General features: G+C 38.2%; 1 protein-coding gene across 1 annotated transcript in view; it reads left to right on the forward strand.

Annotated features, from left to right (window-relative positions):
* cep126 (centrosomal protein 126) overlaps positions 1–25901 on the forward strand; it is a 94287-nt gene that overhangs the window by 20305 nt on the left and 48081 nt on the right. The window contains exons 3-5 of the mRNA XM_028800290.2: positions 7213–7361; positions 9425–9536; positions 16483–16675. Coding sequence (XP_028656123.1) covers positions 7213–7361; positions 9425–9536; positions 16483–16675 — 454 coding nt within the window. The remainder of the gene's footprint in view (positions 1–7212; positions 7362–9424; positions 9537–16482; positions 16676–25901) is intronic.

Raw genomic sequence — 25901 nt, forward strand, 5'->3', positions numbered from 1 at the left:
ATTCCTGGCTACTCTTCTAGTTCTCATCTTTAGCTTGTCTTACAGGATTACAAGCTTTTCGTTTAACCTGACCTGGATTGTATTCAAGTTAATATAATCCTGACTGGCTATTGTTTCCTGTCCAGTTTCTCTTTTGTGTCTCTTGTTTGTGTTTGTTTGATATACCAATGTAAAATGTTAAAACAGTCCCATTTTTAAATTATTAAAACTTCACTACATGGTTTAGAGTTTGATGTTTTACTAAAGTATTGATTGTATATAACAGCCATGACAGAGTCCAAAAATTGATGCTGTATATCCATCCATCCATTTTCTGAACTTGGTTAATCCAAATCAGGGTTTCATGGTGCTAGAGTTCATTCTGGGAGTAACTTTCACAAAGTAGTAACTAGCCCTGGATAGAGCACCAGTCCATCACAGGACACATTTGCCCAAACATCCATGCTCACTCATACCTGGCCAATTTGGAATGACCATTTATTGGTCCATTTCCATATTTTCTGACAACAAATCCTGTCTTTAACCTGCATGTTTTGATTCCGTGTTTCAAGGATCCCATCCTCAGAGCATCAAGCACAAATAAGACACCAACAATGGATAGAGTGCTAGTTTGTGGTAGGCAAAATCAAGCAGGCACTCACACTGACTCAAACTGGGTCAATTTTTAGACACTATTAAGATGAATCTGAATAAGTAATCATTGAATTTAACTAAAGTGAATAAGCTAAAAATGTGGCAGTATTGCAGTTTCAAATAATTATTATAAAAACTGAAATACATAATCACTACCAGCAAGTTTTATATGATTAAAAAGAACTCACTCTTAACTATTAAATGGATCAGAAGTAATTTCATCATTTTTTAGCATAGGGCACAGAGCAGGAACAAACACTGGGCAGGGCGCCAGTTCTTCATAAGCTGAACAGCACACAACACACACACACACCACACAATAGGGCCAATCTAGTATCGCCAATCCACTTAACCTACATGTCTTTGAGCTGTGGAGGAAACGTACGCAGACATGGAGAGAACATGCAAACTCCACACAGGGAGGACCCGGGACATGAACCCCAGTCTCCTTATTGCAAAGCAGCATGCACCACCTGTTACTAATATTACACAATCAAATTCATTATACCATTGTGTTAAAGAAACAACTGCTAAGGTTTATTACTAAAGCACCGAAAACAGAAGAATAAAAAAATGGAGTAAATAAAGTACTTCTGTGGGATATTGGTTTGTCTTCCCTTCCAGGAAGTATGGTTATAGTTTGTTAATTTATAATTGGTATATTCTTTGACAGAGCATATAGAAGTGAGGAACACAGAACAAATATAGCATAGGCAGTACGTAGTGCACTGTATGGTTAATGGATCCAACATCCTAGGTTTGACTTCTTGCAACAGTTGTTCTCCGTGTGGAGTTTGCATATTCTCCCTGTGTCCATGGAGGTTTTCAGGACTTGAGATGAGCGAATAAATAAATAGAATTCATTCAAAACTCAACTACCATACTTCACTGGCCCCCCGCCTACATTTGTTTCAGCTTTGAAGCATAAAATCCTGGAAAAAATAGAAATACCTATATATATAAAATCCCTATGTGGGTCCAGGTGTCCGTGTGTGGGTGTCTTCTGGTGAAGTGCGCATGCGCGTGGCACGGTGCTATGCGCAATATTACTGTCGGAGAAAGTTAGAGGCATTTTACGGAAATACAAACCAGTATTACTGCGACAGGAAATTAAAGGTATACAATACAGTGACGCATATTACAGCCACATACAAGCCAGTATTACTGTCAGAGGAGATTAAAGGCATATTACCGACGCGCACGCCTGTATTACCGCCAGAGAAAATTAAAGGTATATTACGGACATACGGACGTATATTACGGACGTACAAGCCAGCGGACGTACAAGACGGTATCCTTCAATAAGGGCGTGCACAAAAAGGCGAGCCTCAAAAGGACGACCTCAATTGGGCGCAGCGAATAAAGGCGCGTGTAAATAAAGATCTGCACCTGTTGCTCTTCACATATTCCAGAGCCATTTGAACTAAATTATCTACGCGCCCTTATTGAATAGAGCCGTACAAGACAGTATTACTGTCACAGAAAATTAAAGACACACAATACACGGCGGCAGCCCACGAAGAACGGTCAGCTCAGCAAGTAAACATCAACAAAAGAAAGGCTGAAAGAAAGAAAAATACGACCAACAAAAAGAATGAGTCAAAGTCCCTTGCAATTTAATATAGACTGTTCCTACTAATGTTTATGCACTACTGTTCTAGCGCCCGTTATTGTAACGGGCTAAATGGCTAGTATTTAATAAAAGTTGAATGTGTGTAGCAGTAACTACAATAATTTCCTAATTTGAACAGCTCATACAGTGAAGAGGCACAGCCTTATTTGACTCTCATTTTACTCTGGGTACTTCATATTCCTCCCACTTTCCAAATGACATACAGGTTGGCTTAATTGTCAGTTCTGCATTCTCTGATTTGAACTATTGTGTTGGTATAATTTATGTGTACCTTGAAATGGACTTGTTATCCCATCCACTGTTGGCTGCTACCTTTTTCTCAGTGCTCTCACAACTGCCTTTGGCTGTCTGCAATCCTCGGTCAAAAACAGAGCATGGAAAATGGTTAGGTGATGCATAGATCAATGTTGAATTACTTGTATTTTTCTATTTGAGAGTCATGTGATATAATGTATTACAACAGGCACTTCATTTAAATGTGTGTACAGTTTTAAGGTAACCATCTTCCTGAGATCACAGAGGCCTGTGTCAGAAGGTGCATACCTATTTAAGGCTTCAAAGATCCTTAATAGAATTTTATAATCAATGTGAAAAGTGGAAAACTGAAGGTGGGCCTCGAATGAACACCAACCTTCAGTGGTCCTTCACTTTAAATATCACAGAGACCAGAAGGGGATGGATTTTGCACAAACTGAAATTGACCTCAACAGTCCTCCGGGGTTTTCTCATCCTCCACTGTAAGGAAACAGATGAAACAAAATTTAGTAGTGGTGTCACACTTAATTCCTTCCCCATATTTGTCTAGTACAAACCCATAAAACACTCTTGAAATTTGGCTTCGTTATAGAAAAAAGAAAATTAGCTGACTCAAGTTTTTTATTTCTCGATATTTGTCAATAATAAAGTCTTAGGCAGCACATCCTTTTTTTTTTGCTTCAACTGTGATTGTGTGGAGAAATGAGGCATATCATTCATGGAAATGGCACAAGCAGAACAGAGCCACTGTATAAGCTGAGGTTGTAATCACACAGAGAAATGGGGCTGCTGGCAAGTTAAAAAAGGCTGTTGCCCTGTACCTGTGGTTAGCAGGTGGTCTTCTTGTGTACACACAGTATTTCATATTCTGTCAGCCTCTTCTTTCTCCTCATAATACAGTATAAAATAAATTAAAAAATCAGGAACAGGTGATCAAGCACCTGGAGCACTTCCGGGTGGGCTATAAAAAGGACAGGCAACCACCACTCAGGGCCAGAATCGGGAGGAAGAGAACAAGGTTGCCTGGGAGGAGTGGTGGTGCCAGAGGAAGGATTGTGTTGTGTGGAGTTAAGTGCTTTTGAGACTGTGTATTGCCTGTGAAGAAAAATAAAAGTCCTTTGTGCTTTTACACGTGCCTCAGTGTGAGTCTGTGTTGGGTCGGGCGCAATACAGCGTCCATATCACAATATATATATATATATTAGGTAACCACCCATACAATCAGATTGTGATTCAGACTACGAATGCCATGAATGTAATTACCCTGATCTACATGCTGTCAAATGAATGCACCACACGCCGTAGCGCAATGTTAGGGGCTTTGCCTTTGGCGCTGACGTTCGAGGTTCGATTCCCGAGAGGGGATGCAATGAGTGTATACGCCTGATGAGCCCAGAATTAGGGCAAAACACATGTTGCGTACTGTTTGCATTATTTGACAGTAAAACTATTTTCAACCATATAAAGTGTATATATATATATATATATATATATATATATATATATATATATATATATATATACATACACAGTACTGTTCAAAAGTTTTAGGCAGGTGTGAAAAAATGCTATAAACAAAGAATGCTTTCAGAAATATAAATAATGATTGTTTATTGTTATCAATTTACAAAATGCAAAGTGAGCGAACAAAAGAAAAATCTAAATCAAATCAATATTTGGTGTTACTAACCTTTGCCTTCAAACCAGCATCAATTCTTATATGGACACTTGCACAAAGTCAGGGATTTTGTAGGACTATAGTCAGGTGTATGATCAACCAATTATACCAAACAGGTGCTAATGATCATCAATGTCACACGTAGGTTGAAACACAGTCATTAACTGAAACAGAAACAGCTGTGTAGGAGGCTTAAAATTGGGTGACGAACAGCCAAACTCTGCTACCAAGGTGATGTTGTGGAAGACAGTTTCATGTCATGGCAAGATTAAGCACAGCAACAAGACACAAGGTAGTTATACTGCATCAGCAAGGTCTCTCCCAGACAAAGATTTCAAAGCAGACTGGGGTTTCAAGATGTGCTGTTCAAGCTCTTTTGAAGAAGCACAAAGAAACGGGCAACGTTGAGGATCGTAGACGCAGTGGTCGGCCAAGGAAACTTAGTGCAGCAGATGAAAGACACATCAAGCTTATTACCCTTCGAAATCGGAAGATGTCCAGCAGTGCCATCAGCTCAGAAATGGCAGAAACCAGTGGGACCCAGGTACACCCATCTACTGTCCGGAGAAGTCTGGCCAGAAGTGGTCTTCATGGAAGAGTTGCAGCCAAAAAGCCATACCTCCGACATGGAAACAAGGCCAAGCGACTCAAGTATGCACGAAAACATAGGAACTTGGGTGCAGAAAAATGGCAGCAGGTGCTCTGGACTGATGAGTCAAGATTTGAAATATTTGGCTGTAGCAGAAGGCAGTTTGTTCATCGAAGGGCTGGAGAGCGGTACAATAATGAGTGTCTGCAGGCAACAGTGAAGCATGGTGGAGGTTCCTTGAACGTTTGGGGAATGGAGTTGGAGATTTGGTCAGGATTAATGGTGTACTCAATGCTGAGAAATACAGGCAGATACTTATCCATCATTAAGTAGTCGGAGTGGAAGTGATGTAGGGGAACCAAAAGAGACCTTCTTCCGATGTCAGTCGAGGCCCCGGTACTGGAAGTGACACCATCCTGGGCACCAGAACCAGAAGTGACATCATCCTAGGCACCAGAACCGGAAGCGACGCCATCAATGTTGAGTCAGACCGGCTTTCCCGTGGCTGGTCTGCAGAGATAACAGGAGAAGATTTAGTGTACCCCGCCACCCCCTAGCCCGGCGTGGAGTTACCTTCGCTTGGTCCATACAATGTCCTCCTACTTGCACGTGCGTGACAGTATGTAACTCCTAAAATTCTAAATGACTTATCTGTCCATTCATTTACACTATCCGCTTATTCCATGGCAAAGTCATGGGGCCCAATTCATGACAAAGGCACCAATGTCCTCTTTTTGTTTGTCTTTTTGTTACTTTATTTCCTCCTCTTGATCATCCTTCCCTTTTGTTTTGTTGCTTAATTACTCTGTTTTTAAAAATGTTTTGACTGTTGGCACAAATTGTTCTGGATTATCTTATTTATATACTGGTGGAAACTGAAAGAAGAACACCCTTTAGGTGTCAGGCCACAAAACTGAGATTCGACAATCATCTGAGTCTCTTAAGAATATGATCACATAAGGTGATACAGTGTGATTTATTTGGTAAAAAAGTATCACACTCCCATTAATATCAGGTATAACCTCCCCTTGCAACAGTACTAGCCTGCACTCTGACATTTAAACAATCTTGCAGGAAACAAATGTCCTCTAGTGGAATGTGAATCCATGCAACTGGTAGAGCTTCATTGCCAATGGCTGTTCCCCGGCAGTCCCATTCAAGCTCAGTTGGGGTGAGGTCTAATGAGTGTACCGGGCAGGGAATTGATGAATGTACTCTAGGACACCCTTAGTTGCATAGCTGTAATTATGTTGTTGTTAATGAGGGTGTATATATTGTCATTCTGGAAGAACACATCTCCCATTATGTGCATTAACAGGATCAGGATCTGTTTGTTGCACGTGTATATACAATAAACATAGCCATTCAACAGATCTTCACTGGACACATACATGACCATCAATAGTCCCAGATAAGAATGAGCTTTCGTAACTAAAGATGTAGTGGTGATGATGAGTGGATGGCACTTGTACTAGGGAAATGCATTATAACCACAGGCCTGCTACAGGGAGATGATTGTGTGTGTTCTAGTTTGATGCAACTGTGGCTCTGCTGCTTGGCCATTCAGTCTACAATAGCCTTCCTTCTGATGCACTGGTCCTGATATGCAGCCATAAGTTTGGGCTGCTCAGGGCCATATCTTCAGCTGTGGGTGCCTTCCTTTTCCTACAGAACAATGACATTTATCAGGCATGAAGAACACTTCACAGAGTACTGTGTGGCACATGGTAACACAAACAACTGTTTCCATAATATTGTCAGCACTACATATTGACAGCAGTGGTGTGACTTGTGCTGCACTCTGTGTTGTCATGGATCACTCCATTGACCTTAAGACTCATTGACCACAACATCATCTGCCCACTGTCTTTGCCTTATTGTACTACAGGAATCCAAACTGGATTTCTTCTGTGTGTTCTTGTTTTACCCTCTACTATTTTAGAATTACACATGCATACTCTCATGCATACATACAGTATATATTTTATACATTGATACATAATATACTGTAGTTAATGTATTCGTGTATGCTTGGTTAATCACCTTGTGATGGTGCTCACTGTGAAAGGCATTATATTAACAAAAGACTGCTTTTGAGATTAATCACATACAGTTTTTTTTTTTTTTTATGGAGAGCACCATTCATATACTGAACACTGCCCCAAGAGCAGTGATTTTTATTAAGCAATTGTTCATATAATTTTTTACAGTTGTTGATCAGGCAGGCCAAGTGACTTCTTCAGAGTCATTCTGTAAATCTAAGCGAAGGACTGAATCAAAAACTTTGTGGTATAAATTCCAGTGCTTTAGGCCCCAGGCCATGCTGTTTAATTTTTAATATTGTAATATTAATTAAAAAAACAAATATTCTCCTTATTTTGCATTCTTAGCAAAACATAAAAAGTCTGTTTATTTGATTCTCAGGGCTCTAGAAGAAAAACGCAAAGAGGAAGATGTAAGAGAACAAAAATTAAGAGAAAACATTCTTCTCCAAAGGAAGCAGAAACTTCAAGAGGTGACAGAGAAGTTTCAAAGAGCACATCTTCCTTCTTCACAGAGAAAAAGACAAGGAGGTATTTATTGTTTATTTTACTTTGCTATTTGGTTTAAGTGGACTCAGACTTCTTTTTCATTTTTTTTCCTGTCAAGGACCCTTGTTAATTTGGAATGTTTTTGTGTCTAACAATATGCATTCATTCATTTTCTGAACTCACTTATTCAAAGTTGGGCAGGGCACCAGTCGCACACAAACACACACATTTCCAATCACTTGTTATATTAGGAAGATTTAGAAATTAAAATCTATCTAACACACACAGTATTTAGAAGGCTGCCATGTTTAGATTAGTTGAAGAGAGTGCAAGGTTCAGCTCTGGATTTTTAACAGCATCTTTTTTCAGTAGACTAGTCTTGCTGTAATAAACATGTTGCTAACATTTGTCAACTTGTAAATGTTTGCGCTGAGTACTGGACAATGTGTACATTGTGGACACTAAGTCAAGCTGATTTTGTTTTTATTTTAGCTGTACCACCAACCATCCAAAGCCAGGTTTGCTGGGAACAAATAGACGTTATACAGGAGATAATACATTTTCTTATTAATCTGATCTCTTTACAAAGCTCCCACTAACATACTCGAATGTAAGAAGAAATATTAATGCTTTTGAATGAACAGTCAAGTAGAAATGAGAAAGAATTGATCTCTGATACATGTATCGGACAATCCAGACTCAACTTTATTCTACTGTACTGTGAATAGCAGCTCCTTGATTCCACATCTTCCCAAGCTGAAGCTCTCAGGGGTTAAAAAAAAGCTAGGTTTGTCTTTAATGTCACACAACACACCTGAGATTTTTTTCCCTCTGACCCATGTGCCCATCCATTTACTGTACCCATTTAATCAATCCAAGGTGATGGGCACTAGCCACAACATAAACAGCAGGATCCTCTTTCTGAGAGTTGTTTTTGTTTTTTTGTGTCGTCCCTTTGATCATCTCTCCCTTATGTTTTATTGTCTTAAGAAATCAATTTTTGTGCTAATGTATTGACTGTTGGCACACTTTGTTCGGACTTACCTCATAGACATTACAGATGTATTTTACTTAAATAACAATATTTGGTCATTTAGAACTCTCCTCATATTATTATTTGTAAAGACAGACATTTGATGGCGCTATCCTTGTTACAGTATATGGGATTGTAGGAGTAGATGCTATAGTATGCTTTATCTAAAACTTAAAGAGAAATTCACCATTAATATACAAAATCAAATATAGTTTTATAAATTGCTTTAACTGTAGAGCAAATGTTTTATTAGCCATATTGACAAAATGTGAACAGAGGTCACCCTATCATATTTATTTATATTTTCTCTGATGCTCTTTACTACTTCTTTCAGGAAATGAGAATCTGAAATTGCATGTCAGAATTGTCACCTACTTTTGGTAATGTGTAGCAGGCATTGGCAGTCTCAGGACTGAGAATTGGTTGATAATGGTTTTCTGTGGACTGTGAAGCATTTAGAGCCTTTTAACACTGCAAATGTTGCTTTACAACAAAAGGCAAATGTATCCTTTTTAAATTAAATACACAGCACAGTGAATTGTGCAGAAAGAGAAGGGGTCTGAATTCTTCCTTGCATTGGCAAAGGGCTGCTAACTTATAAGGCCACATGATCACTGTTGATTTTGGACTAGACATGTGCACAGATTAATTAATATATCATTAATGGCATTGATTGGGAACATTTTCTAGGTAAGGTTGTAACACAGTTTTTTTCCATTTGCTTTTTTCATTATTGAATTACTTTATCATATTTTATATGAAAGACAGGTCTATCAGTTTTAGGTCAGATCAAGCTGTAGTTATCTACAGTCAAGCTGCACAGAAAATAATAGCCCTAATTTCAGGGGTTAGGGTTTCAGGGGCATATTATGGGGAAAAGAGCTCATAACAGAAGCTTGGAAATGTGGAAGATGGGGAAAAACATGAGAGAGGCAGAAAAGAAAATGAATAGTTATGCTAAGAAATGAATATCTGGTTATTGTCCAGTGGGTCACCAAGTATCAGAAATAAATAAATAAATTAAAAATTAAATATATGAAAACATAACATTTTTTTAAATATATTTTTTCAGTATTCAGAAGACAGAGTCCTCATTTAGATGATGCACTGAAGCAAATTCAGAGCTCCTTCTCACCTGTGTCATACCAATCTACAATCCTCTCAAGAAATTCTGGCAGTAGCAAGTAAGTTTTTTTATTGTTGTTAACTTTTGTGGTGGAAACTAAAGTTTCTGGTGGGAAATCCTGTCCAGAGATAGGGAAAATGTGGCAACTCAACAAAGACACTAGCCGGTCTGGCATTTATATCATTTCTCCTATCATTTTAATATGGCAGCACTAAGCACTTGATGACTTTGCCACCGAATTAACATTATATTCTTGTAACATTTTATGAGAAGAAGGATACCATTCTCAGCTGAGAGGCATCAACAGTATTCATTGGACTGCTATTCTGTTACTACTCATTTGATTGTAAAATTGAGTCTGTCCTACAGCTGTTGATAAGAATCAAATTTTGTTTATTTATTTTTGTTAGGTCTCATTCAGATTATTTAGGTATCCGAAGATTTTTTTACTACAGATTACAATTACTACCATTGAATTTTCTATCATGTTCCTTTCACATCATTGATGCTTCTCACTTTTTAAGACCAAATGCTTTTTCGGGCTTTTTAAATTTTTTCTCAAAACAAAAAACACCAAAGTTGGGTAGTACAGCAAGAAAGCCTACCTTTAGTGTTTCAAAGAATAATAATTGTCTCAAATATCAAACAAAATATGTCTACTAATCTAATGTAACATAGACCTGGGAAAAAAAGTTGCTGATTCCATGTCTTTAACCAAATCTGATAATTTTGCATTATGCAAGTACAAAGAAAGTGATGACTTCTACATACTATTCCATTTATCTATCTATTCTTTAACCCACTTCCCCATTTTAAGGTCAGAAGGGGCAAGTGCTTAACTTGGCAGCATTGGGCACATGATAGCAGCCAAATCCAGATGGGGTATTTGTCCATTACATGTCATACTTTATGTCACTAGTCAGTCACTCACATGGGGCAGTTTAGAGTATCCAGAAAAAAACCCATGGAGATAGCCAATTTTAGAACACATTTATTTCACTGCAGATTTGAGTGGTGCACCTTTCAGCAATGTTGTGCCTAAGGCAAGAGTCAGCTCTGGATGAGATGTAAGTCCTTCTAGCACTGTTGTGCTTCACCCTTTTTCTAAAAGCTAATAACATGCTGCCTGATGGAGCCAGCATTATATGAAGTGTTAACAGCTACAGTGAGTTCAGCAACAATCTCTGTCCTTTTTTCTTTTTCTTTTGTTCGTTTTGTTATGGTGCGTAAACATAAGACATCATACAGATGGGCTTCTTTTCAATTTGTGAAGCCCAAAACACCTGTGTTTCTTATTCCTCATCGCTGATTTATATGCATTATATTTCTGGATGAACATGGGTATGTCAGACTGCAAAACAGAACCTACCACTGACTGCCTCTGAGTTGCTATGACAATGTAAAGGAAGGCTAAGACTGAAAATCACTATTAAGGTTAATGTGACATGGACTTAAGTGACTTGCCCAGAGTCACTCAGTAAGCCAAACGAGGGAATCAAAATGACAACCATGTTGTTTTTAAGGCAGACTTATTGTTTTGATGCCCAACATCCATTCTCAACAAGGCCACACTACCTGACTCATGAAGATCTATATTACTAAACCAAAGTTTAATTTATGCACGGACGCACCGAAACGCATGCGCACTGCGCTCAAACGCAGCAGCTTCCCACAGTCAGTAGGTGGCGCCTACTTCAGACACACCAGAAGCAAACACATCACGGCTCCACAATGAAAGAGTTCAACTAACGGAAATACAAAAGGAGCCCGTATGGATAGACACAATGAACGAAGGCACCTACACAATGAATCCGCTGTAGTACAAATGCGCCGCGGCGCCCCAGAGTTAAACGCAGCGGCTTCCCAGAGTCAGTAGGTGGCGCCCATTTCACGACCTGTGAACTAAGCATGAGGTAAATCGTGCATGCCAGGTTCTGCAGCTGCCCGGACGCGACCGCCCACACCTAAACTTGCTGTGCTCCACTCTGCCAGCAGTCAGTGTCAGCAAAGGCAACGGAATCACGTCTCCACAAAACAAAACCGCCTTATTACAGATATGCTTATTTAATTAAATGACATTTCCCCAGACGCACCCACCCTCCATGATATGTCATCCATCCAAATATCGGACGGAACAGAAACTGATTGCCATTCTTGGATTTACGATTCTCTAGAGAATCACAGGCTTACTTGTGTTGTAAGAAGCCAGAGTTCCAAGTCATACAGCTAGGACTATGAATCTGTGAGACAGTATTAGAAATCATTGCAGCACCTTGTAAACATAAATTTTGTTATTATTAATTAATTTAATTTGTATAAGCTCATAAAATGCAACAGCCAGCCATTTAGTCAGTACTCCATCCATCCATTGTTTAACTCATCTAAACCAATTTATGACCATGTAAGGGGGAAGCGTATACCGGAATCTTTTTAAGCAAGTATAGAACCTGTGAAGAGGAGACGTTGTGCTGCAGTTTGACAGGGCAAGTGTCAGTAAGAAAGCCATTCCTTAAAGGACAAAACAGAGGCCATGAAATACCAGCTATGGACTACTGCAGACTGGAGAAAGTCTCCCCTTCAGAGTAGAAACTGAAACTTGCATTTTCAACCACTGTTAAACTGTGTTTGAAGCTGTTGTGTTGTGAAGTGCCTATTACATAAGCTGATGACCCTCAGAAACTTTTCTTCTGATAGGGTTGTGACTTTGGGTCTGCCGGATTTCTTCCTATCAGAGTTTCTTTCAGTTTCCAGTTATCTTTGGATTGCATAGGATACCGTACTCATTGTCACTTTAAATTTGTTTGCAATTTTTCTAAATGAAAGGCCTACACTTCTAAGGGTACTAATGCTCTGTCTCAATTTATTTGTTAATAACCGTTTTCTTGCCATTATCACTGGAATTTACAACTTTTCTACAGAGTAATATTGTCCAAGTAGTACTTCAGATGGTGTAGTAGCAAGTCAGTTCCAACTCTGCTTTAAGTAATCAACCAAAGTTTGGACTCCTGTGCAAATTGTTTTCTTTAGCTTGCAAGGTTTATTTTACTTTAATTGCTATAGAACATCTGTAGGTTGTAACCTATTAGTTGTTCCCTGATGAAGGCCCATTTGTAATATTCTAAAAATACCTTTTTTTCACTTTTTGCTAACCTTACCTTTAAATTAAAAACCAATGGCAGTTTACTGCTTACATTTTCACAATTTTAGATCATCCGTTGCATTTCAGCTGATTAAATTTGAAGAAAAACTAGTAAAATCAAGGTGTTCTAAAAGTTTTGACCAGTAGTGTGTATATATATATATATATATTGTAAAAGAAAGCACAAACACAATCTTTAAGAGTTGGGGAATCCGTCCCCGTATACTGTAAGAACCAGTTTGCTTTCATTATATGGTCAGTCATGAAATACAACACAGACAATGTACATGATGCTCGGCGGACAATTTATGCTGTGGGGATGGAAATGGAAAGGGAATGCTGGGAAAGGAGCCGCTGAGGTAAGATGGGATGTGGTGATGTCATCATTAGGGGACCAGAGTGAAGGAAGGAACCCGGAAGTAGCTTTTTCTGCTGGCTAAGGTTTTCGGGTGAATTCAAGGTGGCGTTTTGAGCGGTTAGTACACTGTTGTTGTCCCCTGACATGCGATTTCACGCTGCTTGTTGGGTCTTTAAGCCGCTCCTTGAACGCTTGTCCGTGACAATATATAATATAATATATATATCGAGAGAGAGAGAGAGTTTCATTATTGTTTAACAAAAGAATTCAAAAATGATAAGGTTGCTGCATACGTCCCATTTTGTGCTGTTTATGTGTGTATCCTATGCATGGCATTGTCTTTGTTCATGAGGATATTTACTTAGCTGTTATTAGAAAAAGTATTTTACTTATCTAAATAATTAATGTGCATGTAAGTACCCTAAGTTCTTGTCTATAAGCCGGACTCATGTATTAGCCGGAGACCAAAAATCATACGAATTTTTAAAATAAAATCGTATCATAGATAAGCCGGACTCATGGATAAGCAGAACGTACTATAACCTATAACTAATAGAAGGGAGGGAGGTCAGTGGTCTCACTCGCGCCCATTTAATTTCTTTAAGGGGGGAGAGAGTGTGAGATATTGCCGTCTCTCTCACTCCCCGCATGGCGCGGTTGGAGCGGCCGGAGCGCGTTCTTTCTGCTCTGGGCGTCGCCGAGTCAACACGAGCGCGTAGCGGTCATTTAAATTGTGATTTTATATGTAAGCATATTTAAATATATATCGCGGATTTCTGCGGACAATGGGTCTTTTAATTTCTGGTACATGCTTCCTCAGTTGGTTTGCCCAGTTGATTTCATACAAGGGACGCTATTGGCAGATGGCTGAGAAGCTATCCAGCTTACTTTCTCTCTCTCTCTCTCTCTCTCTCTCTTGCGCTGACGTAGGGGGGTGTGAGCAGGGGGGCTGTGTGCAGCTGCTTCCTGAAAGAAATGCTGCACGGAGCTTCGCATACTTAAAAGCTCAAAGGGCACGTATTGATTTTTTTTTATCTGTCTCTCTCTATCTCTCTCTATCTCTCTCTCTCTCTCTCTCTCTCTCTCTCTTCCTCTCTCTTCCTGCTCCTGACAGAGGGGGTGTGAGCTGCCGCCTTCAACAGCTTTGTACCGGCGGTGCTTCGCATACTTAAAAGCCAAAAAACCCTATTGATTTTTTTTTTGACTGCTTGCTTTGCACTCCTTTGAAAAGGAAGATATGTTTGCATTCTTTTAATTGTGAGACAGAACTGTCATCTCTGTCTTGTCATGAAGCACAGTTTAAACTTTTGAAAAAGAGACAAATGTTTGTTTGCAGTGTTTGAATAACGTTCCTGTCTCTCTACAACCTCCTGTGTTTCTGCGCAAATCTGTGACCCAAGCATGACAATATAAAAATAACCATATAAACATATGGTTTCCACTTCGCGGATATTCTTATTTCGCGGGTGGCTCTGGAACGCAACCCCCGCGATGGATGTATAAGCCGATATTCTATTTTTTCATTTTCACAACTTTTTTCCTTAGATAAGCCGCGGCTTATTGACAAGAACTTAGGGTACATACAAATTTTGTAAATATGGAATTGTAGCAAGAATACACTATATGTGTCTGCCGAGCCATTAAAAGAAAGTCACAGTGAAATATTAATAGCTTATTACAATGGTAGTGACTTATGTAGGGGATGTAATAATGCTGGTATCCAGTTAAATATTCTAAAATAAGCACTTGTTTTTTAGTTCTCTCAATTTTTTAATAGATCAGGTGCTAGGCTATGTCTTAGAGACTGAAAAGGTGTGATTTCTCTTGTTTTGTAAGTCTTGTAGAGACTTGTACAAGCACAGCTGTAAGGTAAACTAATGAGGAGCAGTCCCAAGGAGAATTAATATATAAGCCTTCCAGGCTATGAAAATAAATTTCAGTCTATGGGTAGGTGGCGGCAGAGGTAAAATATCAGTAAAGGATTCGCATCCACCAATTTTTAAAGGAAGGCAGGGAACCCATGCACTTTCACTGAATGTCCAACATTTTAAGTGGAATTTCTCAGGATCAGGGGCCTCATGTATAAATGGTTCATACACACAAAAATATTGCATATGCCCGTTTTCACGCTCACTTCGAGATGTATAAAAATTAAATCTGGTGTAAAGCCATGCACATTTTCACAGCAGGATCCCCCTTGCATACACACATTTCTGCTCAGTTTTACAAATTGGCGGCACCCAGCGTCAAAGCAATGCTACTATTTCTCTGGTCTACTTTTCTTTTTTAGATTCACATCTATGATGCAGGTTTTAAGAAGTACACCGAAACTAAATGGCCTCCCAGCGGTTTCCAAGGCAGTGGTGTGTATGCAGCCAGTTCCTGAAGATGTACTTGGCACGGCAGCATCATCATCACCTGAGCATTGCAGGGGGGGTCAGTTTTTGTAATATTGTCTGAAACAGAATAAACAGGCGGTGGGCTGCGACTCTCCTTTTCACATCAACTATAATATCTGACCACTTGTTTTTTCTTTCGGGCACTTGAACTTTCGAGTGTCTCTGCCACACTTTGGTTTCTTATACCACTGTGTAAGCTGATAAATAGTATGTTTTTCCTTACCTCCACTTCATATTCACTGAAATTCTTCTTTTTTTCAAGTGCCTTTTCCATGATTTTTTACCCAAACACTGAGTGGAAGGTGATATTTATATTAATTTGCATATTAAAATATACAAAATTCTGGGAGGAGTCAGGGTAGGGCTGTAGTACAGCACGTGCATGTGCGTTAAATTTTACATTTGTTGGGGTTTTTAAAGGGGTAGTGCTTAGAACTTGGCATACGCACAAAAAATCTAGATGTATAAGTCTGTGCATACGCCAAGTTCTAAGCACTACCCCTTTAAAAACCCCAACGAACGTAAGATTTAACGCACATTTCCACTTTTGTCCGTACACCATGTTTTTGTGTGAATTCTATGCATGCTGTTATGCATGAGGCCCTAGATGTTCTGTATTCCTGGGGCAATAACAATCAGTTTGAAAATAATGTACAATGCATTTGGTTTATAAATACTCAAATATCTTTGATCCCATGGTGTCCTTGGAGGGTGGGGTGGAATTACACCCAGTCACAGAAGTTACAGAGTGACTCATACATCTTGCGCAAAGTGTAAACTAAAAATCCTTTCAAATTAATAAACCATTGTTTTAACATGATTTTACATTTTGTGTAGTGTAAATTTTAAATATGTGACAATAGTTGCTGAGCTGGAGTTTGCTTAAGAGCAATAGGGCAACCTCATAAAGTAGTGTCTTGAACTGGAAATTGCCAAAGTTTTTAAATTTCATTTTTGTGAAGTCTGGAAATTTCTTAAAATGGGACAACTATAGTTGATGTGATATATGGAAGAAATTACTGCATTTGACTATACTTTATATTTTGAGACACTCTTTCTTTGAAATGAAAATATCAAGTCTTGAGTTCATTTTTTTTCTTTTTCCCAGGAGCCCATCTCCATCTTTTTCATCCATTTCAAATGTCTCTGGATACCAGAAGCATCTTCCTGCAACCGTGACATACGCCAAGTTGATGCAGGAGAAGAGCGGCATTAATCTCAGGAACAGTCAGCTGCTATTTCAACAAGAATTAGAAGAAGCACAGCGCCTCCTAGAGGAACAAAAAATGAGCAGCCTGCAGGTAAGCTGTCCCAGTATTATCACAGCTTTGATTTTTACAATATAATGTGTTCTTTCAGATAAGCTAAATCTGAATGTGCTTTGCTAAAAGTTTTAAATAAATGTTGCTTAATTTAATGAGTTTTAAATTCATTTTAGATTTTAGTTTTTAATGAGGGAAGTACAGGAGATGAGAAAAAAGCCAGATTGAAGATAAAGACAGAATATTCATACTAGCCAGGTGCCCAATATAGATCCAGATCAGTGAAGATATTATATTCATGGGATAAGAAGAACAAAAATCTCACAACACATCTGGATAGGCTACAGCAATGTCACATTGGCAACAAAAGGTTCAAGTAGAGTAACTTTTGGGGGCATAATTCAGGCAGAGAAGCCAGACTACTCAAGGTGTATTAATTACAAATATGCAGAATATTTGTAATGTGCAATAATTCTCTATTTAGAACAGTCTTTGTTTCCAGTTAACAGAAGTGGTACTCTTATTTGGAAAAATAAAAGTTGCAAAGCAAAATAAATATCTGTTCAGGCTCCTCTTTCATTCAAAGGTACATCCATTAGACACTCAAGGGGTTGCTAGCCTCTGTCTCTGTTTACTCCTTTCTTCTGATACCCTTTTGAAATCTTGTGATCCAAAGGGGCAGTTCACTTTCCTGCTTCCTGACCTTCCCTGGAGCATTAAGTGGGCCTTCAGGGTGCTTGTTCTGTCCTTTCAAATTAGTGTTCCCCCCTGAAAAAGATGCAGAACAGAGATATCTAAATTTCTGCACTCCCTTTCAAGTGGTCTTTCCTAAGTTCACAGTTTTTTCGAATGAGGAGGCAGAATGAATTGTGACCATACTATGAACCATGTTTTCACCAATTTCCCTATTCTTGCCAGTACTAAGCTGTGAAATGAAGATCAAAAAGAAGCCAGAGTGAATGAAAATTGATTCTTTTGAACTGTAGATATTTGTAAAGTATGACATGTAAATCAGTCCGTTTTTAGATCAATAGAATCATCTTCAGTCTGGCCAAAGAATATTTTATGCAAAAAAATTTCATACATACTATGGAAAAAGGGGTCAAATGTGACAGATGAAGAAAGAGACAGCATAATAAACATATGGATACTATCATAAGAAAAGGTGAAATATAACTTGAAGACTTAATAATTTCACTCCTTGGTGAGTTATTCCTGCATAGATACATTTTGTAGTGGTTTTCTAAAATGCTTACCTTTATACAGTGAAACGAGTTAAATACATACCTGAATGTTTTTAAACTGTGTTGGAAGCATGCTGTCACAATATTTAATGCTGCTACTTGAGTGATCCTAAAGATGGGAGTCAAATTCAAGACAAAGCACATTTTGTTTTATATTTGAATATTCTTCTTCTTTTGTTTTAATCCATCTGCTCAGACTTTATTCTAAAAGATGTGGGTTTCAGATGAGTAGATGATGATAAATTCTACCCATGCGGGCATGTGTGTAAATGTGCCCTGGGAAGAACTCGCATCCTGCTGTGCCTCATACTGCTGGGGTAGGCTTTGGCCTACCTTAACCTTGGCTCTGAGGCTAAGGATCTGTGCTGGTATCCCAAAGGTTGCCGGTTTGAATCCCCGTCACTGCCAAAAGAGATCCTACACTGCTGGGCACTTGAGCAAGACCCTTAACCTGTAATTGTGCCAGGGGTGCTGTACTATGGCTGACCCTGTGCTCTGACCCCAAGGGGTATGCGAAAAGTAAGAAATTGTATAAGGCGAAATAGAGAACAAAAAAAAAAACCCAAACTGAGGGGGTTTAGCATATTAATCGATGGATACATAGATAAATGATATTATATTTGTACATTATTGCCAATGAATACCCAGAAGTGAATGGTGTCATTAAGTAATCTATCATGTAATCTGAAAGAAAACGTGTATATTACAAAGAAATTGCAGATTTTACTTCAATCAAATGTAATAGTGTAATTCTCAATAAATACACTAGAGGGCAGCATAGTAGGTCAAAAAGAAATGCTTTGAATTAGTTGCGTAACAAAATACACTGTACAGTCTAGACACAATTTTGGCTTCACAGTTTTAATTTCCATGATGTTATGTTGCTTTAACTGAACAGTATATAAAAAAAGATATTTTGCATATCTTGTTAAATTAAAAATATAGCTTATATTTTATATATTTATGTTGCTACCTGCTATGTTGTTGTTTGGTTTTTTTTATAAAGGTAAATTTTTAATGTTATGGTAGGAAACATAAATTGGGTGTATTATTAAAATGTTTACTTTCACTTTTGTAAAAGTATACAGTATATACAAAGTTAACTTAGATTGTTAAGTCAAAGCAACAAAGCTGATATATAAAAAAATTGTTGTATCTTCCAAACATCCTGAAACATAAGAATGTTGAATAGTTTTATTTTTCACTCTTTGTTATTGTAAAAAAGAAACACTGCTAAATTATGCATTTGATTTGCACTAATTACAACTCAGAGTGTGTGACCTGTGAACTGACTACTAAATGTTTCATTTCTAAAAGTATATACCAGAAATGGATACTTATAGATAGATAGACAGACACATAGATAGATATGGTTATGATGGGATGGTAATGATTCTTAATCATCAGTTTCAGACCCAAAAGTGTAGGATACATTGAGCCAAAAAAGAAACTTGAACAGTAAACCACACCATCTACATAATGAGTTAGTTGACTTTATTAACTTTATGTACCGGGTGTTCCAGCATGAACTGTAATCCACATATGTGCTTCTACAGTTTGCTGGACAGAGGAAATTTTATCGCTTCTTGTGCACAGACAGTAAGGCATCTTCAACATTTACCCTCCCAACATATGCTTAGCAGTCTGTAGATTTTATGGCAGGTTACACAACCAAAAAATAAACAGCACAGAAATGTATTTACTTGAACTCAAAGACACCCATTAGCAAACATAATGTAATATAATATGTCACTGTCAAATCCTCTTTGTCCAGTTCATAGTTATGGGAAGCCTAAGCCTATTCTGGCTGCCCTGGACAAAAGGCAGAAACCATTATCTAGGTGGGGCATCAGTCTACTGAAAGGCCCACTCAAACTGAAAACCAGGCACAAACTATCTAAACAAACAAGTCTTTGGGGTGTGGGGGGAAAACGTAAGTATAAGGAGTAAACCTCACTGGAACACAGGAAGAATGTGCAGACTCCACATCGACAAAGATCCAGGTTGGGATTCAAATCCAAAATACGGGATCTATGAATTAGCAATACTATCCATCCATCAACAGTTAAAGCAAAATGCACAAATGTTATAGCACAAACAAAAACACAATAAGTTCTCAAAAAGTTTGTGTAGGGATGTTTTCTACTTTAATGTAACTAGGTTGCATTTGCAGAATGTTACAGCGATTTAAATAGCCATACCACATGTTTATCTGCTGCTGATCTGAATTCAACAGTAGGCATCTAACACCTTTAGTCATATTTTTAAATGATAAATTTTACAACAATTTAACTAAATTGCAGATAATATTATGACAGCATCTAGTGCTGGGAGGTATACCGGTTCATACCGAAAACTGTTTTTTATTTTTGTTATGATATGGATTTTTCTTATACTGCAACTAGACAAAGAGCCCGTTTCGACAACGTAAGATGAAACGGGCACGAGTTTGTGTTAGCAGTGAATGAAAAACAAATGATAAGTAACAAAGAAGTTGTTTTGTAATGTTTGTAGTCCGCTTTACTCATTACTGTACAGGCTTGTACTGTTAGTTGATGAATTTTCCAGGCCTATAGTATAATATTGAATGATGAATGTTCCAGTACAATATGGAATAGTAATAAGTATAAGCACCACAAACCTGATATAGGTGTATTGAATGAATGCGTAATTGAATCAGAATGCGTAATTAGGCCTCGAGCTGTAGTCGAAATCGCCTTTCAGGCCTCTAGAGCTTTAATCGAAGTCGCCTTTCTCTTTGAATTTTTGCGGCTGCGCATTCGGCTTCAGACGGACGTGAGTGAGTGAGTGAGGAGGCAGACGAATTATGTATTAAGATACCAGTTTCTTAAACAACATTTGGAACATGGTGCAGCAGAAAACTGTTTAAGGGGGGGACCTTTTTCACTGCTACACCGCTAAACACACATGCAACGGAGTACATGCGTTAGTGGAGGTATTGAGCGTTGAAAATGGACAGAGAACATTCAGAAACTGAAGCTATAGCAGATGATAAAGTTGAATGTGATAACACAGAAGAACTTTTGCCGAAAAAAGGAGTCGTGTCTGTTGTCTGGAGATACTTTGGTTTTAAAAGGTCAGATGTAGACCAAACAACTATTTACTGCAAATGCTGTTGAGCTAAAGTTGTCGCCGGAGGAGGCAACACAAGCAATTTGCTGCACCACCTTAGCCGCAAACATGCTTTGGTGTACCATGAATGTATGGAACTAAGATTGGCACCCTCCATGTCGTCAGGTAAAACTGAAAAATCTAGAGGACACTCGAGTCAGAGGCGTTTGCCATAGGTACTGCCTACAACAGAAAAAGCAAGCGGTGGATCGAGATAACCAACGCCATTACAATCCATATAGCTAATGTGTCAGTGGACAGAGATTGGTAACATTAACAGAAAGTGTAGTTGGTTTACAAAAAATATTTACTATTTATTCCTTTTCTAAGACATGTTCTGTGCAATACAACTTTTGACAAGCACCTCTGGATATTTTACTAAGTCTAAATGCCTCTTTGGATGGTTGAAAATATGTTGTCAAAATTATAGTTTAAGTTGTTTGCAAAATTTGTTCAATAAAAAGGTTCTATATTTTGACTGCATCTATCATGCAATGTGATTCCTTCTCTTCATTAGTGCCACCCCTTGAAAACTATCACTTTATGGGGCCATGCAAACCTGTATTAATACTTGTGTGCACATTAAAATGTTTTTTTGTACAATGTACAATTCTCATGACAGTGGAATAGGCTATTCTTCGCCAGTTTACTGCAGAAATTGCAGTGGAAAATGTGGTTAACATCCACTCATGCACGGGGAAAAAAATACCATTGAATACCGTGAAACCGGTTTCATTTTGAAAAATACTGTGATATAGAATTTTAGTCATACCGCCCAGCACTAACAGCATCCCACATTCTGGAATATCTTGTAAGTCATTGGGTCAACATGCCTCACCATCACTCATCAGTGAATCCTTTTGCTGAATCTGCTTTTTACTGGATGGGGTTAGAAGAAGCTGGAGAGCATCTTGGAAGCACTGGGCCTACCCGAACTGGCACCTTCCATCTCAGGACACATTTATGTAAAGTTCTACACTTGCTTATCTGTACAGTTTACAGCCATCAGTGAAACTGACTGTTTTTTGACGGTGAAAGAAAAATGAAGTCCCTATTTTTTATGATAAATGATTAATTGCTTGAAATGTATACAAGTAGTTTAAGAACAAATTAATTGAAATATGTGATTTTATAGAATCTAATGCTGTAAATAAAAATTATCTGGCAAGCTCTAGAAATATATAGACTGCTGGAAAGCAAATAATTTCCTTTAAGTGATTTGCACACCTCTTATAAATTGGATTTGTCAGCTATTAAGGCTCAGGCTATGTCAGGTCATGAAGGCTGTGTAGACATGTATTTTTTAGTGGAACGACTCTCAAGACCATTATACGTCTTGTGAACATTTCAGAACTAGTTACCAATTTAGGCAGCTGTTCAAATGAAGGTGAAGAAAACAAGCTAAATGTCTGTAAACATCATAAGGGATTGCCACTGAATGAGCTGGTTTCAGAAATGTATAAGTCAAAATAACAACACATCTTCAGGAAATAAATGGAGAGGTGTAAGGGTAGTGAAAGGCAAGGATGTTGGCAATAATGTCATACATTGTTCTAAATGACAATAGTTCGGCCAGAACACACAAATCCTGTAATGAAAACAGAATTAAGGACTTATCATACATATATGATGTTAACAAGTTAACAATCCAGACTAAAGACATATTGTAAAGTATGGTGAAGATCAGTGACATTTCTGCATTAGAGGCAGGGGAGCTGTTCTGGAAAAAATAAATAAGTATTGAATTTGTCGCAATAATAAGTATGAATTTTTTCTCAATAATTTAGAGTTTTGTTAAAATGTTTATTAACAAATCCATCTTTGCTGTCATAATTTTTCACTGTTTCTATGATATTCTCTATGCAATTTCTTTTCTTGAAAGTATTTAGTTTTGGAGTATGAGAAATTTTCTTTGTGCTTGGCACCACTATCCTATTTCCAGGCTGCTTGGTCAGACATGTGTGCCTCTGCTGCAGCTTGAACATTTCTATTCTGCCTTGGAGCTTGAATAAGAGCCCTTTCAAGCCACCATTGTTTGAAATTCTACAATGCAATTTAAAGGCTACATGAACTTTTACTTCTTGCTGCAATTGAATATTTATCATCAACATTATAATGAATCATTTTGATTATTTAATTATGGTGCAATTTAGTAGTTAGCCTATTGAACAAAAACTGGAAAGAAATTAAATGTTTGGGATCACATTGGCCTGAAGAATGAATCTTCTGTGTTCTTGGATTTGAAATTTTGAATGTGCTGGGTGTTGACTGTTACATATTAGCTGTGCAGTTTTCTGAATGAATATTCAATTACATTTCTGCTTTCAGTGTTTAGTACTTGATATATGTTAAAATATATTTTATTACTGTACTTTGATGGCTGTACTGTATGATAAAGTCATATTTTCATATATCTTAATTTTATGTGATTTATTCGGCTGACATTTTATCATCACTGTTGCTGGTGGCCATTTAAGTCTTCCATTGCTCCTTCAATGCATCAGCAATGATCTTTATTCCACCGTGTCTGCTGCCTGCTCATTCACGCAACTTATTTGGGGTCAGAGGCAACACCATCTTTTCTCCAACTCTGTGAGTTGATCCAAGCAAGGATACTTCCCGAAACTTACCAGTGGCCATGTACCCAGTCCAATGGATTTATGCAGAGGTGCAGATCTCCCAAGAGTTGCAAGTACTGCTCTTTAAGTGCTTGATCATATCTTTCATTTGCATCTGCTCTTTGTCTCTCTTTCTCTGTCTTGCTGATGCTCTCATTTTTATACACAAATGCATACACACTGTGAAAGAAGCCTGGCTACAGACAGACACCAAGGACACACAATGTTCATATGCACACTGTATTTATTTTACAGTTCTTTCTTGCACACAACACAGTGCCCAAAACAGTCACAACAATAACTCAGCCCTTTTACTTTCCTTTACTTTCTGTGTTTCTTCTGCTTTTCTTCTGTCGTCTTCATTCTTCTCAAGCTCCATCAGCTGCCTCTCAACTCCGGCTCCCTGAATGGAGATAGGCGGCCCTTTTTATAATTCACCTGGATGTGTTCGAGGTGCTCCCTGGTGACCTTCCTGCAGCACTCCCTGGTGTGGCGGAAGTGCTGTATGGGCACCCGGAAGCAGCTCCGGGTTTACCTGCTTCCTGGTCCAGCAGCACTTCCTGGTGTGGTGGAGGTCCTGCATACCATAGCTTCTGAACCATTCAGGCGCTCTCTGGTGGTGGCCACTGGTCCCCACAAGGTTGAGCTTCCCAGCTCCGTGGTTCTCATGCAATCCCGGGAGGCTGCCTTCTTGTGTCCTGAGGTAGGAATTGCCCCTCTCCCGGTCCCCTGCTTCTCCAGGCCTCCCAGTGGGGCAAGGTCCCTGACCATCTATCACAACATACATACACAAAATAAAAAACACACACCCTCTTTATGACTCATTGTATTGCCAGCCTCTTATGGTGGCTCCACCTCTTCTTATAGTCTAAGTGCACAAAGCCCTATTTCATGCTAAAAACACCAATGTTAAAGAGAGTGATAGCATTATGTAAAAAGCAGAATTAGATTTTGGTAAAGATCTTTGTATCTCTAGGCAGAAAGAAAATATTTGTAGAAAGCCTAAGTTTACCATAACAAAAAGAAGAAAATGTTAAACGTAAATCAAGCGAGTTGGCATACTTGAAAAGTGGGTAGGCAGTGGCAAGTACTTTGTCTTGACTGAAATGTTTCTCAATTGTTTTATTTAATTCTTCCCCTACTGGTAAAACTGGATTTTGTCTATTAATAATCTAGCCTAGAAGAATACATTCAATCTATGCTGGCTGTCTTATGTTCTTTATTTTTAAGAGTTCTGACACAAGTTAAAAAGTATAAAACCAACACAGTGCCACTCATTTTTTTTTACCTGGAAATGTTTTATTCAGATAGTGGTGTTGTTGTTTAAAGTCAGCCATATTGCAATTAAATTGATTACAATAGGTTCTCATTAATCAGACAAAAACTAGAAATGTTCAAATATGGAAAAAAAATAATTGAACAGTACATGGAAATGTTAGCAGTATTTCTTAGATACTATGACATAAACATTTTCCCCCTGCTGACTCTAGCAGATGTCAAATTCTGTATTTTCTGTTTTCCTTTGTTATGAGGTTAAAAGCATGTTAAGAAAGAATTTAAAAAATAGTCTGTAATTTTACCTCAAAGCATTACCTGCCTGGACCTGCTGAAGAACTAGCCAGACAACACAGGTAGCCTTTCTCATTCGCCATTGGTAATGGAGAGCTTTAGTAAGTTTATCTTTTCACTTGAAAGGCTAATGCCTATGAATGCATATAGCTGACATGTGAAGACCTCAGATCTGTAGTAATGTAATCTGATGCTTCTTTATCACTTGGGCTGGTTATGCTCCATCCCTTAATCTCTCTTAGCTGAGACAATGCTGCACTCCTGTTTACAGAATTTCTGAGGAAGTAAAAGCTACCTGATATGCAACTGGTGAAACAACCCAATATGCTGTATGGCCCAAATAATAACTTTCTTCAATTTTGCAGAGAATTGGGTATATTACAATTAACTTTAATTAGAATGTACTATTTAAAAAAATCTGAATTTTATAATCCAATGTAATATTTTTGTTCCTGTAAAATACTTACAAACTAAATTTGTTATCCAATACACAAAAGACAAAGTCATCCATCCTGGTGTTTTTGGTTTAAGCAAGCCCTTATCACGGTATCAAATTGACATTACCATTACCATTTTGACAAAGTTTATTTTCAGTTTGTCCCACGGGATATATGTCACACGATTACGGCCATTGCTTTTGTGCCATCACTGATGTTAACGGTATGAATATTGCATTGTTTTTCAAGAGGGATTATTTCCTTT

This window comes from Erpetoichthys calabaricus, chromosome 4 (genome assembly GCF_900747795.2).
Source record: "Erpetoichthys calabaricus chromosome 4, fErpCal1.3, whole genome shotgun sequence".
Taxonomy (NCBI): Eukaryota; Metazoa; Chordata; class Cladistia; order Polypteriformes; family Polypteridae; genus Erpetoichthys; species Erpetoichthys calabaricus.